The sequence below is a fragment of the Eupeodes corollae genome, chromosome 3 (assembly GCF_945859685.1).
Source record: "Eupeodes corollae chromosome 3, idEupCoro1.1, whole genome shotgun sequence".
Lineage (NCBI taxonomy): Eukaryota > Metazoa > Arthropoda > Insecta > Diptera > Syrphidae > Eupeodes > Eupeodes corollae.
In genome coordinates this window covers 26178-49521 of record NC_079149.1, presented here as the reverse complement: position 1 = coordinate 49521, position 23344 = coordinate 26178, and the positions used below count along the sequence as shown (strand labels likewise).

General features: G+C 35.0%; 1 protein-coding gene across 1 annotated transcript in view; it reads left to right on the top strand.

Annotated features, from left to right (window-relative positions):
• LOC129949916 (probable G-protein coupled receptor 158) overlaps window positions 1–7945 on the top strand; it is a 34713-nt gene extending 26768 nt beyond the window's left edge. Inside the window, exons 13-14 of the mRNA XM_056061638.1 lie at window positions 163–307; window positions 6174–7945. Coding sequence (XP_055917613.1) covers window positions 163–307; window positions 6174–7471 — 1443 coding nt within the window. The 3' untranslated portion in view covers window positions 7472–7945. The remainder of the gene's footprint in view (window positions 1–162; window positions 308–6173) is intronic.
• Window positions 7946–23344: the final 15399 nt, after the last annotated feature.

The window sequence follows — 23344 nt, the reverse complement described above, 5'->3', positions numbered from 1 at the left end:
AAATAACTTACATTTGCATTGTCTATTAACTCCTCACAAATGAATTTCACTTCTAACCTCACGCATTTTTTCTGTCAATCCATTACCAATAAAAAAAATATAAATTTCCCATTGTTATAAAATCCTTTTGAGTTTGCCAATTAATTCAGTTAATATTCTTAGGTCTACATTGTTTTACGAAGTGGAAAAGCTCATTTAGAAGCAATCGGAATGGGTGCTAAATCATCTGGGGCAAAGTTTAACTTTCGACCACAGTTACGAACATTTGGCAATCCTAGTTCGGCAACAACCTCAACAGCACAGATAGGTAAGTGAAAAATGTCCAACAAACGTTTGAAAATGTTTTCCAACGATTAGATTTCAATATTATGTACTACTGCGGAAAACCCACAGCGAGAACTTTTTATGAATTTTTCGTATACATACTAAAAAGGGTAAAAAGAGGGAATTCAACAAAAGAATTCACAGATTTGTCAGAAAAAAAAGTTATACCTAGGTCACACGACAGGTCATTTCAAGAAACGCTGAGTGACCCGGTTTCTTATTTTTTTTTTAATTCGCATTGGTTTTTATACGACATATCTGTAGCAAATCAAAGTTGAGCGGAGCACAAGAAATAAAAAGACCGAAACTTCCAGAGTCAAAAAGAATAATAAATGTTTATTGAGAAAAGTTTGACAAATACAAGATGGAGCAGTGTTGCCAGATTAATAAAAAGTAATTTTAAGTTATATTCACAATACCCCCATTATAATGAAAAAACTTACTTGGCAAGCTGCACTTCTAATCCCATACCCTTACAGCAAAATTCAATTTTTAATTTTTTAACTGCTTTCGTTAATACATCTGCTAACATCCTGTCTGTATCAATGTATTCCAGGATTATTTTATTTGCGTTGATCTGCTCTCTGACAAAATGATGACGCACGTCTATATGTTTCGTACGTGCTCTATACGCATTGAGAACAGCCAAGTCCAAAGCACTTTTGTTGTCGCAGTAGATTTTTGTTGAATCTGCTTCTTCGAGTAGTTCACCTAAGAAACGTTGCAACCACAAAGCTTCTTGGGTCGCTGATGACATCGACATATATTCAGCTTCTGTAGTCGACAATGCAACAGTAGGTTGCCTTTTGGTGTTCCAGGAAATTGCAGCTCCCTGCAGTTTAAATACGTATCCTGTTGTTGATCGCCTCTCGTCTGTATCGGAAGCCCAGTCAGCATCGCAATAGCCTAGTAAATCATTGTTACCATCTTTGGTAAACACCAGCTTCGTATTGATGGTACCCTTTAAATAGCGGAAGATTCTTTTAATGGCATTCCAATGTGACTTACCGGGGTTTTGATTATATCGGCTCAAACAGCTAACAGGAAACGATAAGTCTGGACGTGTAACCTGAGCAGCGAACATTATGCACCCGATGGCTTCTTGATAAGGCACATTTCTCATTTCTGCAGTTTCTTCTTCATTTTTTGGACACATTTCTTTTGAGATAATTTGGTTGACATCAACTGGAGTTGAAACTGGGTTAGAATCCATCATTCCAAAGCGCTGAAGAATCTCCTTAATGTATTGCTCTTGATCAATGGAGATGGTACAGTTGTTTCGATCGCGCTGGAGTTGCATACCTAGTATGAAGCGAGCTTCTCCCAGATCCTTCATTTGGAAACTTTCCATCAGCTTTGATTTCAAGTCCGTTTTCATAGTAACATCGTTTGACATCACCAACAGGTCATCCACATATACTGCTACAAATAATTTTTTACTCCCCACCAATTTGTAGTAAACACAGGGATCAGCTGAAGATTTCTTCATTCCAAAGGCTGCCAATGCTGAATCCAATTTAATGTTCCAAACCCTGCTTGATTGTTTGAGACCATAAAGCGATTTGTGTAGCTTGCATACCTTCGTTGTATCACCACTCATACCTTCGGGTGGGATCATGAAGATGTCCTCGTTGAGTTCCCCTTGGAGAAATGCAGACACCGCGACCATTTGGTCGATGTCCATGTCAAAACGAACTGCCAAAGCCAAAAGTGCTCTTATGGAACTGTAGCGCACCACTGGCGAATATGTTTCGCCATAATCGACGCCCTTTCTTTGCGCACATCCCTTCACTACTAAACGCGCTTTGTATTTCACAACATTACCTGTAGCATCTCTTTTTGTCCGAAACACCCACTTACAGTCAATTGGTTTTCGGTTCGGTGGCAGCGTCTCCAACGTCCAAGTTTTGTTTTGGTTCAAAGCCTCCAACTCCTCATTCATCGCTGCACGCCATAGGTTGGCATCCGCTCGGGCCATAGCTTCGCTTACTGTTACTGGATCATTTACTTCCAAACTTACGGCTGCCATACTCACAAAATCAGGCCTTTGTATAGGCTTCGGCACGCGAGATGATCTTCGTGTTTCTGAGACTTCAACTTCTAGATTTTCTGGTGGTACATATTCTTCATCTTCAGGCTGAATTGTTGTTTCACTTTCAGAGAAAAAAGTTTCTTCGGATGAATCGGATAGACTGGATCTGGAACTTGCTTCATGATGAGTATTGGTTTCTTGTGATTCAATAGTTGGTTTCTCTTCGGATGTGCTTTCGTTAAGAGGTTCAGACTCATCCCCCATTGAATCGTCATAGCTTATATTCACATAATCATGATCATAATCTTTTTCATCGAAACTTTTATTCTTTGGCTTATCACATTCGTTTTCAAAGAAAACTACATCCCTGCTTACGTATATCTTTTTTGTCTTGGGATCTACTAGACGATAAGCTTTCGAGTTTTCACAATATCCCATCATAAGACATTCTCTGGACTTCGGGTCAAATTTTTTTCTTAATTGTTTTGGTATGTGCACCATTGCACGGCAACCAAAAACTTTAAACAGTTCTAAATTTGGTATCTGCCCACTCCATGCTTCTTCAGGAGTTTTGTCTGTCAATCCCCTTCTCGGAGAACGGTTGATTATGTGCACTGCCGTCGTTACAGCTTCGCCCCAAAACTCATTTTCTAATTTCGCATCGAAGAGCAAACAGCGGGCTTTTTCTACGATCGTCCTGTTGGTTCTCTCGGCAAGACCATTCTGCTCCGGTGTGTACGGTGCGGTTGTTTGGTGCTGAATTCCATTCTTCTTTAAATACGACAGCAACGCTGCATTGCAATATTCAGTTCCGTTGTCGGTGCGCAGAGTCTTTATTTTTCTGTTAGTTTGGTTTTCAACCAGCCGCATAAATTCTTCAAATTTGTCTTTTACCTGGCTTTTTTCTTTCATCAGGTATAAGAAAATTTTTCTGCTGAAGTCGTCTACCAAAACTAGGAAATAACGCGCACCTCCAATGGAATTCACACTCATCGGACCACAAACATCGGAGTGAACTATCTGCAGAATCTCAGTTGCACGACTTCCAATGTTCTTGAACGGCATTCTATTTTGTTTACCCTTACAACAAACGACACACGAGAGGTTTTTATCTGTCATGGTGAAGTTAACGCCATTTGTCATATCCTTGAGTTTTTTCAAATTATCGAAACTAAGATGCCCCATCCGGCGATGCCACAAATTCATGTCATGGCTAACACGAACTGAGAAGTTTGCGCACATCGGTGTTGGCAGATTCAACCTATAGACATCTGACTCAAGGAACGCAGTGGCAATCGAACAATTCTCTTTATTGAAAATTTGAGCTCGACTTCCATGAAACCTAACACTGTTCCCCCCTTTTGTTAATCTGCTTACGGAGAGAAGGTTCGCACAAAGGTTCGGGACATACAGAACGTCTTTCACTGTAGCAGTCTCACCATTCGATAATCGAATTTCAATGTCACCCATGCACTCTACCTTCAATCGATTCTTATCTGCGATTACGACTTCATTGTTACTGGGTTTCGTAACATTTATGAGCCAATCCCGACGCAATGTCATATGGGCTGACGCCCCGGAGTCCAGAAACCACGACTGAGTGTTGACTTCGCTTACTACCCATGACGTGAACAACACATTTTGGTTTCCTTTAGACTTTAACTGCTGCGATTTCGTATTGGGACAATCCTTGGCAAAATGCCCAAATCGATTGCATTGATAACATCGTACACGCTTTTTATTTTTTACAAAAGAATTTTTGCTGTACAAAGCAACTGTGTTACCTGGTGCATGAGTTACATCTTGAAGCAATTTTGTCTTGATCGAGTCGGATGTTATATCTACTCCGGAATTCTCCAGGCCCATTATCATTGGTTGATAATGTTCAGGCAAACCTGCGAGAAGCAACGTACCTATCCACTCATCATTAATCGTTAGCCCTGTGCCCCGTAATTTATGAGCAGTTGTGACTATTATATTTACGAAATCTTCCATCGATTCGCTGTCCTCTAACTTGGTTGTAATCAACGTCTTCAACAACCCAACTTTCCTCGTCAAACCTGAGTCGTCAAACGCCTTCTTCAAATTGTCCCAGACTTCTTTGGCGGTTGTAGCGTTTTGGACATGGACGTAGTTGATGGGATCTATCAGCAAAATCAATTTGGATTTCGCCTTCGTCATGAGTTTTGTATTGGTGGACGTGCCTTCGACACATTCCCAAAGTTCTTCATATTCAAGAAGATTTTTGACTGCAAATTTCCACGAGTCATAATTCTCTCGTCCTTTGAGCTTTTCTATGGAAAGAGAATGCGTATGGTTTGCGTCGGCCATTTTATAACCTCATGCAACAAAACAAAAATTAATGACTTTAATATTATCTAAAATTATCTATGTAATCCTTGGGAGTTTTAAATTGATTAATATCTTTTTCAAATCGCGACTTTCTCTACAGTTTCTTGTGCTAAACTTTATGCGAATTCTGGGCCCATAACCTGTAGCAAATCAAAGTTGAGCGGAGCACAAGAAATAAAAAGACCGAAACTTCCAGAGTCAAAAAGAATAATAAATGTTTATTGAGAAAAGTTTGACAAATACAAGATGGAGCAGTGTTGCCAGATTAATAAAAAGTAATTTTAAGTTATATTCACAATAATATCTTTGTAATTAAGTTACATTTTAACTGAACATTACGCTCGAATATTAAGTAGTTAAACAATTATTTTTTACTTTTTATTGAGATAAATAAAAAGCACCACGATCTACACCTAGAAATTTTTAATAATTCGTTGGGAAAGATGCCAGTCTGGAGACTCTCGTTTGATTCCTGGAGAGAACGATTTTTTTTCTCGAATTATTGTGTTATTATTGAAATCAATATACAAATTGTTTAAAGTCAAAAAAAAAACTTAAAAAAATTAATATAAAATCTTACAATTACGATGTATGGCAGTCAGATAATATTTAATAGTTAATAATAAAATTTTCGGGAGATATTAAGGCGGAGAGCCTTCTTTTAATGGTTCAATTCTCGAAGAGAATTCCTTTTGTATTGTTTTTCAATGAAAAGCAAGTGGACACTTAAAGTTTCATATGTTACAACGGTGAAACTTGAGAAACACACAAATCCAGGTCTCTTAACATCACATGCATCGATGCCTGGTTTTCCCATAATCCGTTCGATCCCATACTGCAGCCGTAATTTTTTATATCCCACATTTATTCAACTATTATTTAATTATCATTTTATGTTTTTATCTTGTTAGGAAGCATTTCAGGGTTTTTCATTATATTAACCACTATTCTAAGGAACTAATGTTTAAACTTATTTGTGGTTAATTAATAATGAACTTGTATCTATCATATCATTAATAAATTAAGTCCAAATATTTTTAAAATTGTGGAGTGGTATATGCTAATACTTCAAAAGTAAACTGAAGCAAGCCGCAAAGTTCGTTTGAAGTGAAGATCTCAAGATACAAATTGAAAATATAATTACTCTGTCTCTTATAACCCATATTATTTAGGTTATACTTTAATATTAAACTAAAACAACTCAAAACTTTTGATTTAAGTGAAAACCTCAAGATGTAAATTGAATTATTGATAATTATTATGTTTTTTACAAACGAAAATATTCTCTTTTCTCCATGTGAAGAGAGCTTTATACATAGCTCAACAATTATAAAACAATAGTACGTCATTTAAGCTTTTAATTTAAAAAATTTCGAGTTACATTTCAATTAAGTTTCTCTACACGCTTTTGTAAATATATACATGACATTAAACAAGATTTAAAATTTTGTTTTTTCGTTTGCAGAAACAAAACTATCTGATCAGGAAGCTTTAGAAGAAATTCGTCTTCTGAGTTTGCAACTACAACGTATACAAGAAATGGCACCGTCAAAGGGTGTTGCAGTTACAACAATATCACATCTGCTAGAAAACTTAAAATTATATTCGAGCAACACATTACAATCATCAACAACGAAATTGCAACATCAAACTTCCCATATCTCAATATTTTCGTTAAACAAGGAAGTCGATAAATATCAACAAAATAATAATACTACAATATTACCCATAACAAATATAACTCAAGATTCTCAAGCACTTCCAACTATACAAGTTGCTGCAAAGTCGGTCAACACATCAATGACTGGTGAGGAATATTTGCAAAGCTTACTGCAGTTGAATACAAGTATCAAATGTAATAGTTGCAAACAATTAGAAAAACGAAGCGCAATAACTCTATCGTGCCAACAATTAGGATCTCCACAGCCAGAGGGCAGTATAAGCTTTTCTAATATTAAATTGGACTGCATGTGTTCACAACCAAGCAATTTAGATAATATATTATGCGAAAATGTTGAACGCATTACGTTGGAACAATATTTATCGAAAACAAACACGTCTTGTTGTAAAAAGCAGGGATTGAAAACTAGAACTAGAAAACCAACCACCCTAGGACAAGCAAAAACAAGCTCCTCTGTTAAAATTAAGAAAAAACACAAATTTGTAGGGGATAATATTTCAAACAATATCAATTGTGATAGTTATAAAAAAAGTGAACACTTTTTAATATGTGATAATTGTAGAAATAAATTAAGTAGAAGTTTGAAAAAAATTTCTTCATCATGTGGTCCCAGCGAAGGGAAGTCAATAAAGCATCGAAGCAACGAATTACTAGAAAAATCCGTATTGGAAACAACACCGGTAATAGGTGACAATATAAGCAGTAGTTCTAGTACAATAGAAAGCTGTGCTGCATCGCAGTCATTCAGTGTTAACAACATAGACCAAATTCTCAAAAAAAATCACTCAACTGAAGATGTAACATTCTATACTACCGATGACGAGACTGGTGGGAGTACAAATGGTGATCTTACTAAAGTTACACCCAATACGTTACTTTGCAAAAAAGAAAAAACAAGATCCACCTCATCGGCAAGTATTTTGCCTGCACTCTTTTCGGATACCAATGGAAGCCAGAGCAACGAATCATATGCCTCCAACGGTGCTAAGAAAAGTACTGACACTCGAGTTCCACACCGACCTGATAAGTTACTTTTAGATTTAAATGATCGTTCCAAATACACAAAAGAAGTTTCAGTATAGTAAATATTAATAAGTTTATATTGATGTATATAATAAGTTTCTTTTATAAACAAGACCACCAAACGAGATCCATGTCTATATACATAAGAACCAAATATTTTTTAATGATAATAGATAACATATTAAAGAAAACTTCCTGTAACTAGCCTAAGGTATTTTGTAAAGACCCTAGTTAAAATTTAAAACACTCGCTCCACCGGTCACATAACACTAAACAAACCCTTTACTTTAGTTTATGTATATATACAGTATAATACATTGAGCCCCGTGTACATGTTTGTGATCGTTGGAATGATAGTGTTTTCAAATAATTATTAATAGTATTGCATACAATTAAGCATATCTTTAGATTTATAATACGTACCTATCTATTTAAAACCATAAAAATAGTTTATAATGCCAGAAACGTTGTTTCTTTTTTGTGTAAGGAGAATGTGTTTCCATATTATTGTTGAATAAAGGGTTTAATTGTTATCTGGTCGTATTTTGTTTTAATGCATCTCAAATAAATAATACAACATTTTATATAATACCTATTATGTTTTTTAAAGTAAACATATGCAAATCCTTTTAGCATTTTTAAATTATCGAATTTTTGAATCTGTGATTCTTTTTGGCAATCTTTTTGATCTTCTAATTGTTAATTAAATTATTTAGAATACGTTATATAATATTTCTTTTTTTTGTGGGCTATTGGTCCTTGTTTAATTTTTAATTTACTTAAATTAGAATAACATGACTCTGAAAAAGTGTTTACTTTCTTCTTAAGGTAAAACATATTAAAAACTACTATATTGTTTAAAATATCAATATATTTACAATCTTAACTTATTTGAAATATTACAGCGAGAATAACACAAAATGCATTTAAAATCGAGTGCTTTGTTTGTTTATTTATGCTTTAATTGGTTTTTCGATTTAATACCATTTTGTAAATTTATCAAAATAATTACTGAATATTGTTATATTTTAAAACTGATTTTTTAACGGTAACTTCCTATCGATAGTGTTGCTAATTTCGACCATTAGAGAAAAAATGCTCTTTAAAATGGTGGCCACTAGCCAAATCAGTTCGTTCAAAAGACAAACCTTAAAACAGAGTAAGTATCCCCGAAGGAACGGGAGCTGTAAAGTTGAAAAAGCCAGAATTACATTCTTAGCATGCACCAACGCTAGTGGACAAAATTAAGGCACTCATCATTGCAAAATCCAAAAAATCTAGTTGATTCAAGAATGTTGACATTCCTGTTGATAACTAGTTTATAATTTGTTTGTCCTACAGATGCTACGTATGATGAAAAGTTTAATGGTTTAAATACTGTGAATAAAGAAGCCCATCATTTTTTATTATGTGCAAGATTTCTTACGAAAAGAAATAATTATCATATGATTAAGATATTAAATCATAGATATCAATTGATTTAGGTATTTTTAGCAACACCCACGGATACCAATATATGCAACCTAAATGATTATACAGTTGAGCCAAATGAAGATGAATGCGAGCTTATAACATCCGATTTTAAAAACAAAAAAATACATTTTAAATGAAATACGGAAACCGTTGTCGAAGTGTGTTTTTCTTGATAGGTTAAAGATAACTAACGTGAACAACCTGGTAGCATGGACAGCCTGTGCAGTAATTAGTTCACGCTACCCAGAGATTAATATATGCTGGAGTCGATTCAATTCTCAATAATTAGGTGTAATATCGCTCGTAAGTCGTAACATTAATGAATTAGATGTAAAAACTTTTTAAAGAACAAATAACCAAATATACAAAATTAATCTACAATCTTCTTTATACTATAATAAATGCATATTTACTCTGTTCCCATTATCTCAAATCCAATTCAGCTTAACTCAAAACGGTAGATTCAAGTAAAGAAAAATAACACCTAGTTGAATTCATCCAAATGTAATACATGTTACTAGGTATGAAATAATACATCTATTGAAATAAGGCTAATTAAAACTTTGCATCTAAAAATCTAAGTACACAATAAAGAATGATTTCTCAATTTTGTTTACGAATTACCGTTTTAATTTATATAGCCTAGTAATAATAGGCATTTTATTCAATACAAACTGCTTAAAGCAAGTTAAATAGAATCTGTACAGATCTACATAAGGACATTCAACACAGTTACTATAGGCGTCCCGAGATACCCTGAAGTGAACACAGATCTTTGCAAACGCTTTGCTACTAACAGTCAAAATGTAACCTTTCCATCAGTTTCAAAAGTCAATTAGAAAAATATTTGGAGAGTATTTGTGTTTTTACAATAACAGCAAACTCAACACCCACTGCTAGCAAAAGATTAGCCGAAACGCAGGACTTCCAAAAGCATACAAAGCTTCGACCATTTGAAACAAACATTTTTCAAATTTGTGTTTTTCTGTTATTGCTTGATGAGTCTGACCCTACCGAATGATCATTCATACCTGTCTCAATGCGATTTGTTGTTATCTCATTGCAAATTATATCCTTTTTTATCGTCAAAACTTAATTTATTGAATTGTTCTTATTGAAAATTACTACTATAAGTTATGTTATTCTAGATTATTTGCTCTTTGGTACATTGCGTCGAAAAGACTGAAAAATATAAAAACAATCAAAACTAAAGTTATTGGTTAAATACCTTTTTATGTAGCTTCTTTCAGATTTTTTCTTGTGAGGGTGTCTTCCTTTTCCTTTGAAGGAATTCAAATTAGCCCTATTTTTGTATGTACACTTTATGAAATAATTGTATTCTATCCAAATTTATTATAATTGATTCAAATATGCAAAGGCTGCAGATTTTAAATGTAAATGCCGGACTTGGCAGAATCGTGCATTGAAATTGACATTATTCAAGTAAAGAGTGAAAATCGTCTTTCAAGCCAAGCATAACAGATTTATAATAATATTACAAAAATTGGGCTAGAGAGAAATTTGATTCTTCTGAAATTGCGAAATATTTACTTAAGAAGCTAAGTAGTCCCGATTTTTTAAAGAGAAAAAATGTAGTTATAATAGTTTAATGTAAATTTTGTATTTGATAGTCTTAGTGAATTGCTTCAAAATACCTACAATACGAAGCACAAACTTTTGCCAGAAATGTAAATTTATATATGCGCTCTTTTTTTCTTAATAATTTTAAACTATGATTCTTTTTTGAACCTGTAAGATATAATTATGTGAGAAAGTCAATTTTGAATCAAGATATAATTCTTCCAAAAAATGTTTCTAACTAAGACAATTTTTTGAAGTTTTTTTTTTAATAAAATATAAAACAGAGTACTTAAAGCGGAAAACATAGCACTTAGCACACATGTATATTGTAATCCACTGAGTAGGTATTCCCGAAAAAATAATAATATTGAAATAAAAACATTAAATCATCCTGGTATTCTTTTAATTTTTAAATTGATTATGTAATCCACGACTGGTGTAACTTTTCGGAACGCGACGAAGACTGCAGATTTAAATGTTTTATTAAAATATTTACATTTAAGTATTCCTTTATTATAATTGTTTCATGTTTTTGTTTGTTAAAATAAATAATTAAAAAAAAAAATGACAATTTATGGGATTCGAACCCACCTATTATTCGCTCTATGGGCCAATAATTTTGTTTGTATAGATTACTATTTCTTAAGCTTTAAGACTTACCTAAGGCTCCTTCAAATCTTGCAAAAGTATCAAATGGTGATTTATTTATTTTATATCTTTCTTTATTAAGAACTGTATGTAGGTAGGCTCTAATAAACAGGAGCACAATGCTCAAATGACATGTTGTTGGTCGCTTAACGTGGTCATAGAGGGACAAATTACATCCGCTTTTAGATCATCTCAAACTCTGAGGCATTTATTTGTTGAACCTGCATATTAATTTTCAAACTTTTAATAATCTTCCTTTCTGCACGCTGAAGTAATTTATGTGGGGTCTATTTTTGTAATGAAAATGAAAAACAAAGCTCTACATAAAAACAGACATTGACTTCAACTTGACTTGACTGGCAGCTAAATTATAAATTAAAATATGGAAAAGAATTTCTTGTCAAGCTTTTGTCGGTACGTTTTGGATCCTTGGAAAACGTATTGTATCATTTCACACTAACGCCTCGTGCTCATTGAACAACTTCCCAAGAATTCAAAGTTGCACGAAATTTATCCAAGGTTGCAACTTAGTTGTAATTATTAAAGTAACTCTTCTGAATATTTAAGTTGTGTGCATGATTTCAGATGATTTTTCCTTGAACTAATATCCTCTTATTGCAAGAAAAGAATTTTCAATCAAAAATTCAAAGAAGAAATACTTAGTAATGTACAGCAAAAAATCACATCAATAAAAAAAGGATATGATAGCGAAATTGTAAAACAGCCCATTTTGATATGTTTATTGCTAATGAAAAAAGGAAAAGCATATTTGCATCTTTTTGCCGGTACCAAAAATCGATTGCCGAGTAGGTGATACTCCTTAGTTGCCTAGTGCGCATGAAGCATAATTTAATCAATCAGCGCTCAAGAAAAGAGAAACAAATAAAATGTTGAGCATGAGACGTCAAATACAAAAACACTCTAGATATATAGAGTGTTTTTGGTCAAATAGCAAAGTGAATTCCGTTTACCGTTTGAAATAATAACCGCGCACAGCTCAGCCCACATCATTCCACCATTCTGATAAAATATTTTATAAATTATGTTGAGTTCTACTTCGAAAGTAAACCATTTAAATAAATTATTTTAAAATCATAAATACACTAAGAAGACACGCCACAGATCAAGCTTTTTGGAATAAGATACCGTACATATTTAATATTCGAACAGGAAAGGTAACTAAGCCCCATTCAAACATCATTATTCTTGTTCTTAATACATATGTACATATGTATATACATATTTTTTTCTCACTTGATTTCAGTACAAAGAATTATCAAGTCACTTCCGTTTAAAATGGAAAGTGCGCATAATATTTAACCTCGTAAAAATATGCAATATAACTATTTTGAGTGCTGTTTTAAAAGAAGACAATTTCAAGAAATAATTGTGAAATCATAAATATGCTTAGGAAAGGAGTCACACATCAAAAATTTAAGAATAGGACATCGTACTTGTGCAACTTCCGTTTAGGATATAAAAAGCTTATAACTTTGCACCTTGTTTAAATATTTTATAAAATAGATATTTTGAGTGCTGTTTACAAAGTTAACCATTTCATGCAGTTCTTCAGAAAACATAATCATAAAGCTTCGAAAATATTTCACATATCAAACTTTTCGGAATTGGATATGGTACTTACTTAATATTTAATCACGTACATTAGGTGAATTAATCCATATATTATAATTTATATTAAATTATATTTATTAATTTATATAAACAATCGAAAAGGTAACTAAGTCCCATTCAAACGTGATTATTCTTGTTCTAAATACATGCATACATATATACATATTTTTTTCTCACTTGTTTTCAGTACAAAGAATTATCAAGCCACTTCCGTTTAAAATGGAAAGCGCGCATAATATTTAACCTCTTAAAAATATCCAATATAACTATTTTGAGTGCTGTTTTAAAAGAAGACAATTTCAAGAAATAATTGTGAAATCATAAATATGCTTAGGAAAGGAGTCACACATCAAAAATTTAAGAATAGGACATCGTACTTGTGCAACTTCCGTTTAGGATATAAAAAGCTCATAACTTTGCACCTTGTTTAAATATTTTATAAAATAGATATTTTGAGTGCTGTTTACAAAGTTAACCATTTCATGCAGTTCTTCAGAAAACATAATCATGAAGCTTTCACATATCAAACTTTTAGGAATTGGATATGGTACTTACTTAATATTTAATCACGTACATTAGGTGAGTTAATCCATATATTATAATTTATATTAAATTATATTTATTAATTTATATAAACAATCGAAAAGGTAACTAAGCCCCATTCAAACGTGATTATTCTTGTTCTAAATACATGCATACATATAAACATATTTTTTTCTCACTTGTTTTTAGTACAAAGAATTATCAAGCCACTTCCGTTTAAAATGTAAAGTGCGCATAATATTTAACCTCGTAAAAATATCCAATAACTATTTTGAGTGCTGTTTTAAAAGAAGACAATTTCAAGAAATAATTGTGAAATCATAAATATGCTTAGGAAGGGCGTCACACATCAAAAATTTAAGAATAGGACATCGTACTTGTGTAATACTAAATAAGGTGAGGTAGTTTTTACCGGTTTAAACATGTTTATTCTTGTTATTAATACTTACATACATACTTTCTTCCTCACTTTGAATATAAAACAATTATGAAGCAACTTCTGTTTAGGATATAAAAAGCTCATAACTTTGCACCTTGTTTAAATATTTTATAAAATGGGTATTTTGAGTGCTTTCTACAAAGTTAACCATTTCATGCAGTTCTTCAGAAAACATAATTATGAAGCTTCGAAAATATTTCACATATCAAACTTTTAGGAATTGGATATGGTACTTACTTAATATTTAATCACGTACATTAGGTGAGTTAATCCATATATTATAATTTGTATTAAATTATATTTATTAATTTATATAAACAATCAGAAAAGGTAACTAAGCCCCATTCAAACGTGATTATTCTTGTTCTAAATACATATATACATATATACATATTTTTTCCTCACTCGCTTTCAGTACAAAGAATTATCAAGTCACTTCCGTTTAGATTGGAAATTGCGCATAACATTTAACCTCGTAAAAATATCCAATAACTATTTTGAGTGCTGTTTTAAAAGAAGACAATTTCAAGAAATAATTGTGAAATCATAAATATGCTTAGGAAAGGCGTCACACATCAAAAATTTAAGAATAGGACATCGTACTTGTGTAATACTAAATCAGGTGATTAAGTTTTTACCGGTTTAAACATGTTCATTCTTGATATTAATACTTACATACATACTTTCTTCCTCACTTACTTTGAATATAAAAAAATTATGAAGCAACTTCCGTTTAGGATATAAAAAGCTCATAACTTTGCACCTTGTTTAAATATTTTATAAAATAACCATTTCATGCAGTTCTTCCGAAAACATAATTATGAAGCTTCGAAAATATTTCACATATCAAACTTTTAGGAATTGGATATGGTACTTATTTAATATTTAATCACGTACATTAGGTAAGTTAATCCATATATTATTATTTATATTATATTATATTTATTAATTTATATAAACAATCAGAAAACGTAGACATTCTCGTAGACATCGAAAATTAACTTTAGGTTTCATTCAAATCTCACTAAAATACTACGTTTCCTAGTTAACGTTTATTTTTAGATCGCCTTTTTATTAAAAATGAACCAGACTTTTGTTCACAACTAAGAATTTGAATTTTGTTACTCCTGCTCAATAATCATAAAAAAAAGGTTATGCTATGTACTCTCAAGTTTTCATTTGGTGCCACAAAGGCTGAAAGGGGATCTGTTGGTTTCAATTAAAAAAGGTTGTCAAGCGAAATACATAGGTTCGGTAAATTCATTCAACGCAACTAATACCGAGATGGTATTTTAAGACACCGGGAAACAAATGAGATTAAAATTTTAGGAAATTATTCTAAAATCATATACATATACACAAAGAAGGCAAGCCATTTTATTTTGAGTGCTGTTTTAAAAAAAGACAATTTCAAAAAATAATTGTGAAATCATAAATATGCTCAGATCAAAAATTTAGCAATATAACATCGTACATCATGCAATTCTTCTGAAAACATAATTATGAAGCTTCGAAAACATTTCACAGATCAAACATAGTAATTGGATATGGTACTTATTATTGATTATTAATAATTATAAACATTCTTTTTATATTGCTTTCAGTACGAAAAATATTAAGCTTCCGTCTAATACTAAGGGTTTGCTAAAATTGAAACATGTTTATAGAGTAAGTTCATTTTTACTATATTTTAAGGTCAACATATATTGAAATCACATTTTTTCGGTTCCAGCACACCAAGGTCGAAACGTGATTAAGACAGTTCCGTTAAAGATAAAAAGTGTGCACAAAATTACACCTATTTGTTTAAATATTTTATTAAATTATTTTGAGTGCTGTTTTAAAAGTAAACAATTTTAAGGAACTGCTGTGAAATTATAAATACACATAGAAAGGACGCTGCAGACACAACTTTATGGACTTATATGTCGTACTTATTTAGGTGAGTCAATCCATATATTAAAATTTAAACTATATTATATTTATTAATTTATATATATTATATTATATTATATTATTAATATTTAATATTAAAAATTATAAACATTCCTTTAAACTTGCTGTGAATACAACAAATTATAACGCCAGACGTCTATTACTATTTTTTTCCTAAAATTATTTTTTTTTTCTATAATAAGTTAGTATTTACTATATTTCAACATCAATTGAACTTAAACTTATTTTCTAGTTGATTTAAACCATTTTTCTCTTTTTCTGATTCCCCTGCATCAGTTCTTTCGTTTAATAATTTTAAGCGGCTGTAAAAAGAAGAACAATTTGCAACAATAAGAGATCGTCTTTTTATTGAGACTGAAACAAGGTTCCTTAATTACATTTATTTAACTTTCAATGGTGAAAAACTAAAAAATGTATTTTCTTAGAAACACATTACATAGTGTTATATTATACCTATTTCGATAATATTTGAATAGACGTGTTTAGGCATTTTCGAAATAACTCATTTACAATGCAAGTCTGAAATAACATAATTCATAGAAAACAAACCAGCCTTTTGTTCACAAGTAAAAATTTGAATTTTTTCAAAACAACATTTTATTACTCATGCTCAATAATCATACTAAACAAAGCTTATACTGTATACTCTCAATTCTTATTTCGTGCCATAAAGGCTAAAAGGGGACCTGTTGGTTTAAATTAAAAAAGCCCAGATAGCATTTCAAGAACCGGGAAACAAATGAGATTAAAATTTGCTTTTCTCAGCTTACTATTCGTTCTCTAAGATTCACCTATTTTTTGGAAGAATAACCCGCTTTTCCGACTTATATAGGATTTGTGTTTGTATACAAATAAAACCTCTAGTTTTCTCTCAAAATTGTTATTTATTAACATGATTTAAAAAAACAATGGTCTTACCCAAATTCGTTTCTATTTAATAGCTCATTATTTAAACATTTTTTCGTATCAGAACCAGGCGAAAAAGAAATACCTCAAATATTTTGTATACATTATACAAAAAATTAAAATAAAAAAAAAGCAGTATCCCACTGAGAAGTGAACTCATATCCATTGAGTAGAAAGACAAACTGCTAACCAATTCGACCATGAAAATTAAAAATTTGCGCGAAGTAAAACTGGTTTAAAAAACAGCAAAAATATACCACAGAAAGTTAGAATGTGATTAAGCTTTGGATAACTTATTCTATATCAAAGTATGGTGGAATTAGTTAGCCGAAGGGTTCCCTAGCTCAAACATTGTGGGTTCAAACCCTGCAGCGGGAATAATTTGAAGTAATAAAAATGTGCAGAGTTGTGATAAGGAGGAGTCCTGTATAAGGGAAAGAGTGCAGCAAGATAGAAAACGAGCGGGTGCAAGGGGGAGAGGATCCCCACCTCCTGGTTGAACGAGAAAAAGAAAAAGTTTTTTGACGGCATGACGGCCACGCGTGGCCGTCATGCCGTCAAAAAACTTTTTCTTCTTCTCTCTTCTCAACTTGCGCTTCCAACGTCATGCACTAACAACCTTTTCCCATATCGCTTTCAACTCCCGGATACACAGAAAAATCACAAAAACACTCTGGACGCTGTATGCAGAATGATAGATCTTGACTAGGCGCAACTTTTACTAGTACAAGTGAAAATTCTGTTTTCAGCGGTTTAGGAGGGAGCGGTAGTCAAGCGGTACACGTCATTTTTGTGGGTGTATTTGACTTTGCCATTTTATGTGGGAAAACGCTCTGGACGCTCAACCAGCGCTCCAAAATGACCTGGCTGTATCTAGAATGATAGATTTTGACTAGGCGCCACTTTCCCTAGTACAAGTGAAAATTCTATTTCCAGCGGTTTAGGAGTGAGAGGGGGGCAAACGGTGCACCTGATTTTTGTGAGTGATTTTTTTTTTTTATTTTATATGGAAAAACGCTCTGGACGCTGACCCAGCGGTCTTAAATGACCTGGCGGTATGCAGAATCATAGATCTTGACTAGGCGCAACTTTTACTAGTACAAGTGAAAATTCTGTTTTCAGCGGTTTAGGAGGGAGCGGTAGTCAAGCGGTACACGTAATTTTTGTGGGTGTATTTGACTTTGCCATTTTATGTGGGAAAACGCTCTGGACGCTCAACCAGCGCTCCAAAATGACCTGGCTGTATCTAGAATGATAGATTTTGACTAGGCGCCACTTTCCCTAGTACAAGTGAAAATTCTATTTCCAGCGGTTTAGGAGTGAGAGGGGGGCAAACGGTGCACGTGATTTTTGTGAGTGATTTTTTTTTTTATTTTATATGGAAAAACGCTCTGGACGCTGACCCAGCGGTCTTAAATGACCTGGCGGTATGCAGAATGATAGATCTTGACTAGGCGCAACTTTTACTAGTACAAGTGAAAATTCTGTTTTCAGCGGTTTAGGAGGGAGCGGTAGTCAAGCGGTACACGTCATTTTTGTGGGTGTATTTGACTTTGCCATTTTATGTGGGAAAACGCTCTGGACGCTCAACCAGCGCTCCAAAATGACCTGGCTGTATCTAGAATGATAGATTTTGACTAGGCGCCACTTTCCCTAGTACAAGTGAAAATTCTATTTCCAGCGGTTTAGGAGTGAGAGGGGGGCAAACGGTGCACGTGATTTTTATGAGTGATTTTTTTTTTTTTATTTTATATGGAAAAACGCTCTGGACGCTGACCCAGCGGTCTTAAATGACCTGGCGGTATGCAGAATGATAGATCTTGACTAGGCGCAACTTTTACTAGTACAAGTGAAAATTCTGTTTTCAGCGGTTTAGGAGGGAGCGGTAGTCAAGCGGTACACGTCATTTTTGTGGGTGTATTTGACTTTGCCATTTTATGTGGGAAAACGCTCTGGACGCTCAACCAGCGCTCCAAAATGACCTGGCTGTATCTAGAATGATAGATTTTGACTAGGCGCCACTTTCCCTAGTACAAGTGAAAATTCTATTTCCAGCGGTTTAGGAGTGAGAGGGGGGCAAACGGTGCACGTGATTTTTATGAGTGATTTTTTTTTTTTTATTTTATATGGAAAAACGCTCTGGACGCTGACCCTGCGGTCTTAAATGACCTGGCGGTATGCAGAATCATAGATCTTGACTAGGCGCAACTTTTACTAGTACAAGTGAAAATTCTGTTTTCAGCGGTTTAGGAGGGAGCGGTAGTCAAGCGGTACACGTCATTTTTGTGGGTGTATTTGACTTTGCCATTTTATGTGGGAAAACGCTCTGGACGCTCAACCAGCGCTCCAAAATGACCTGGCTGTATCTAGAATGATAGATTTTGACTAGGCGCCACTTTCCCTAGTACAAGTGAAAATTCTATTTCCAGCGGTTTAGGAGTGAGAGGGGGGCAAACGGTGCACCTGATTTTTGTGAGTGATTTTTTTTTTTTTATTTTATATGGAAAAACGCTCTGGACGCTGACCCAGCGGTCTTAAATGACCTGGCGGTATGCAGAATCATAGATCTTGACTAGGCGCAACTTTTACTAGTACAAGTGAAAATTCTGTTTTCAGCGGTTTAGGAGGGAGTGGTAGTCAAGCGGTACACGTAATTTTTGTGGGTGTATTTGACTTTGCCATTTTATGTGGGAAAACGCTCTGGACGCTCAACCAGCGCTCCAAAATGACCTGGCTGTATCTAGAATGATAGATTTTGACTAGGCGCCACTTTCCCTAGTACAAGTGAAAATTCTATTTCCAGCGGTTTAGGAGTGAGAGGGGGGCAAACGGTGCACGTGATTTTTGTGAGTGATTTTTTTTTTTTATTTTATATGGAAAAACGCTCTGGACGCTGACCCAGCGGTCTTAAATGACCTGGCGGTATGCAGAATCATAGATCTTGACTAGGCACAACTTTTACTAGTACAAGTGAAAATTCTGTTTTCAGCGGTTTAGGAGGGAGCGGTAGTCAAGCGGTACACGTAATTTTTGTGGGTGTATTTGACTTTGCCATTTTATGTGGGAAAACGCTCTGGACGCTCAACCAGCGCTCCAAAATGACCTGGCTGTATCTAGAATGATAGATTTTGACTAGGCGCCACTTTCCCTAGTACAAGTGAAAATTCTATTTCCAGCGGTTTAGGAGTGAGAGGGGGGCAAACGGTGCACGTGATTTTTGTGAGTGATTTTTTTTTTTATTTTATATGGAAAAACGCTCTGGACGCTGACCCAGCGGTCTTAAATGACCTGGCGGTATGCAGAATGATAGATCTTGACTAGGCGCAACTTTTACTAGTACAAGTGAAAATTCTGTTTTCAGCGGTTTAGGAGGGAGCGGTAGTCAAGCGGTACACGTCATTTTTGTGGGTGTATTTGACTTTGCCATTTTATGTGGGAAAACGCTCTGGACGCTCAACCAGCGCTCCAAAATGACCTGGCTGTATCTAGAATGATAGATTTTGACTAGGCGCCACTTTCCCTAGTACAAGTGAAAATTCTATTTCCAGCGGTTTAGGAGTGAGAGGGGGGCAAACGGTGCACGTGATTTTTATGAGTGATTTTTTTTTTTTTATTTTATATGGAAAAACGCTCTGGACGCTGACCCAGCGGTCTTAAATGACCTGGCGGTATGCAGAATGATAGATCTTGACTAGGCGCAACTTTTACTAGTACAAGTGAAAATTCTGTTTTCAGCGGTTTAGGAGGGAGCGGTAGTCAAGCGGTACACGTCATTTTTGTGGGTGTATTTGACTTTGCCATTTTATGTGGGAAAACGCTCTGGACGCTCAACCAGCGCTCCAAAATGACCTGGCTGTATCTAGAATGATAGATTTTGACTAGGCGCCACTTTCCCTAGTACAAGTGAAAATTCTATTTCCAGCGGTTTAGGAGTGAGAGGGGGGCAAACGGTGCACGTGATTTTTATGAGTGATTTTTTTTTTTTTATTTTATATGGAAAAACGCTCTGGACGCTGACCCTGCGGTCTTAAATGACCTGGCGGTATGCAGAATCATAGATCTTGACTAGGCGCAACTTTTACTAGTACAAGTGAAAATTCTGTTTTCAGCGGTTTAGGAGGGAGCGGTAGTCAAGCGGTACACGTCATTTTTGTGGGTGTATTTGACTTTGCCATTTTATGTGGGAAAACGCTCTGGACGCTCAACCAGCGCTCCAAAATGACCTGGCTGTATCTAGAATGATAGATTTTGACTAGGCGCCACTTTCCCTAGTACAAGTGAAAATTCTATTTCCAGCGGTTTAGGAGTGAGAGGGGGGCAAACGGTGCACCTGATTTTTGTGAGTGATTTTTTTTTTTTTATTTTATATGGAAAAACGCTCTGGACGCTGACCCAGCGGTCTTAAATGACCTGGCGGTATGCAGAATCATAGATCTTGACTAGGCGCAACTTTTACTAGTACAAGTGAAAATTCTGTTTTCAGCGGTTTAGGAGGGAGCGGTAGTCAAGCGGTACACGTAATTTTTGTGGGTGTATTTGACTTTGCCATTTTATGTGGGAAAACGCTCTGGACGCTCAACCAGCGCTCCAAAATGACCTGGCTGTATCTAGAATGATAGATTTTGACTAGGCGCCACTTTCCCTAGTACAAGTGAAAATTCTATTTCCAGCGGTTTAGGAGTGAGAGGGGGGCAAACGGTGCACGTGATTTTTGTGAGTGATTTTTTTTTTTATTTTATATGGAAAAACGCTCTGGACGCTGACCCAGCGGTCTTAAATGACCTGGCGGTATGCAGAATGATAGATCTTGACTAGGCGCAACTTTTACTAGTACAAGTGAAAATTCTGTTTTCAGCGGTTTAGGAGGGAGCGGTAGTCAAGCGGTACACGTCATTTTTGTGGGTGTATTTGACTTTGCCATTTTATGTGGGAAAACGCTCTGGACGCTCAACCAGCGCTCCAAAATGACCTGGCTGTATCTAGAATGATAGATTTTGACTAGGCGCCACTTTCCCTAGTACAAGTGAAAATTCTATTTCCAGCGGTTTAGGAGTGAGAGGGGGGCAAACGGTGCACGTGATTTTTATGAGTGATTTTTTTTTTTTTATTTTATATGGAAAAACGCTCTGGACGCTGACCCAGCGGTCTTAAATGACCTGGCGGTATGCAGAATGATAGATCTTGACTAGGCGCAACTTTTACTAGTACAAGTGAAAATTCTGTTTTCAGCGGTTTAGGAGGGAGCGGTAGTCAAGCGGTACACGTCATTTTTGTGGGTGTATTTGACTTTGCCATTTTATGTGGGAAAACGCTCTGGACGCTCAACCAGCGCTCCAAAATGACCTGGCTGTATCTAGAATGATAGATTTTGACTAGGCGCCACTTTCCCTAGTACAAGTGAAAATTCTATTTCCAGCGGTTTAGGAGTGAGAGGGGGGCAAACGGTGCACGTGATTTTTATGAGTGATTTTTTTTTTTTTATTTTATATGGAAAAACGCTCTGGACGCTGACCCTGCGGTCTTAAATGACCTGGCGGTATGCAGAATCATAGATCTTGACTAGGCGCAACTTTTACTAGTACAAGTGAAAATTCTGTTTTCAGCGGTTTAGGAGGGAGCGGTAGTCAAGCGGTACACGTCATTTTTGTGGGTGTATTTGACTTTGCCATTTTATGTGGGAAAACGCTCTGGACGCTCAACCAGCGCTCCAAAATGACCTGGCTGTATCTAGAATGATAGATTTTGACTAGGCGCCACTTTCCCTAGTACAAGTGAAAATTCTATTTCCAGCGGTTTAGGAGTGAGAGGGGGGCAAACGGTGCACCTGATTTTTGTGAGTGATTTTTTTTTTTTTATTTTATATGGAAAAACGCTCTGGACGCTGACCCAGCGGTCTTAAATGACCTGGCGGTATGCAGAATCATAGATCTTGACTAGGCGCAACTTTTACTAGTACAAGTGAAAATTCTGTTTTCAGCGGTTTAGGAGGGAGTGGTAGTCAAGCGGTACACGTAATTTTTGTGGGTGTATTTGACTTTGCCATTTTATGTGGGAAAACGCTCTGGACGCTCAACCAGCGCTCCAAAATGACCTGGCTGTATCTAGAATGATAGATTTTGACTAGGCGCCACTTTCCCTAGTACAAGTGAAAATTCTATTTCCAGCGGTTTAGGAGTGAGAGGGGGGCAAACGGTGCACGTGATTTTTGTGAGTGATTTTTTTTTTTTATTTTATATGGAAAAACGCTCTGGACGCTGACCCAGCGGTCTTAAATGACCTGGCGGTATGCAGAATCATAGATCTTGACTAGGCACAACTTTTACTAGTACAAGTGAAAATTCTGTTTTCAGCGGTTTAGGAGGGAGCGGTAGTCAAGCGGTACACGTAATTTTTGTGGGTGTATTTGACTTTGCCATTTTATGTGGGAAAACGCTCTGGACGCTCAACCAGCGCTCCAAAATGACCTGGCTGTATCTAGAATGATAGATTTTGACTAGGCGCCACTTTCCCTAGTACAAGTGAAAATTCTATTTCCAGCGGTTTAGGAGTGAGAGGGGGGCAAACGGTGCACGTGATTTTTGTGAGTGATTTTTTTTTTTATTTTATATGGAAAAACGCTCTGGACGCTGACCCAGCGGTCTTAAATGACCTGGCGGTATGCAGAATGATAGATCTTGACTAGGCGCAACTTTTACTAGTACAAGTGAAAATTCTGTTTTCAGCGGTTTAGGAGGGAGCGGTAGTCAAGCGGTAC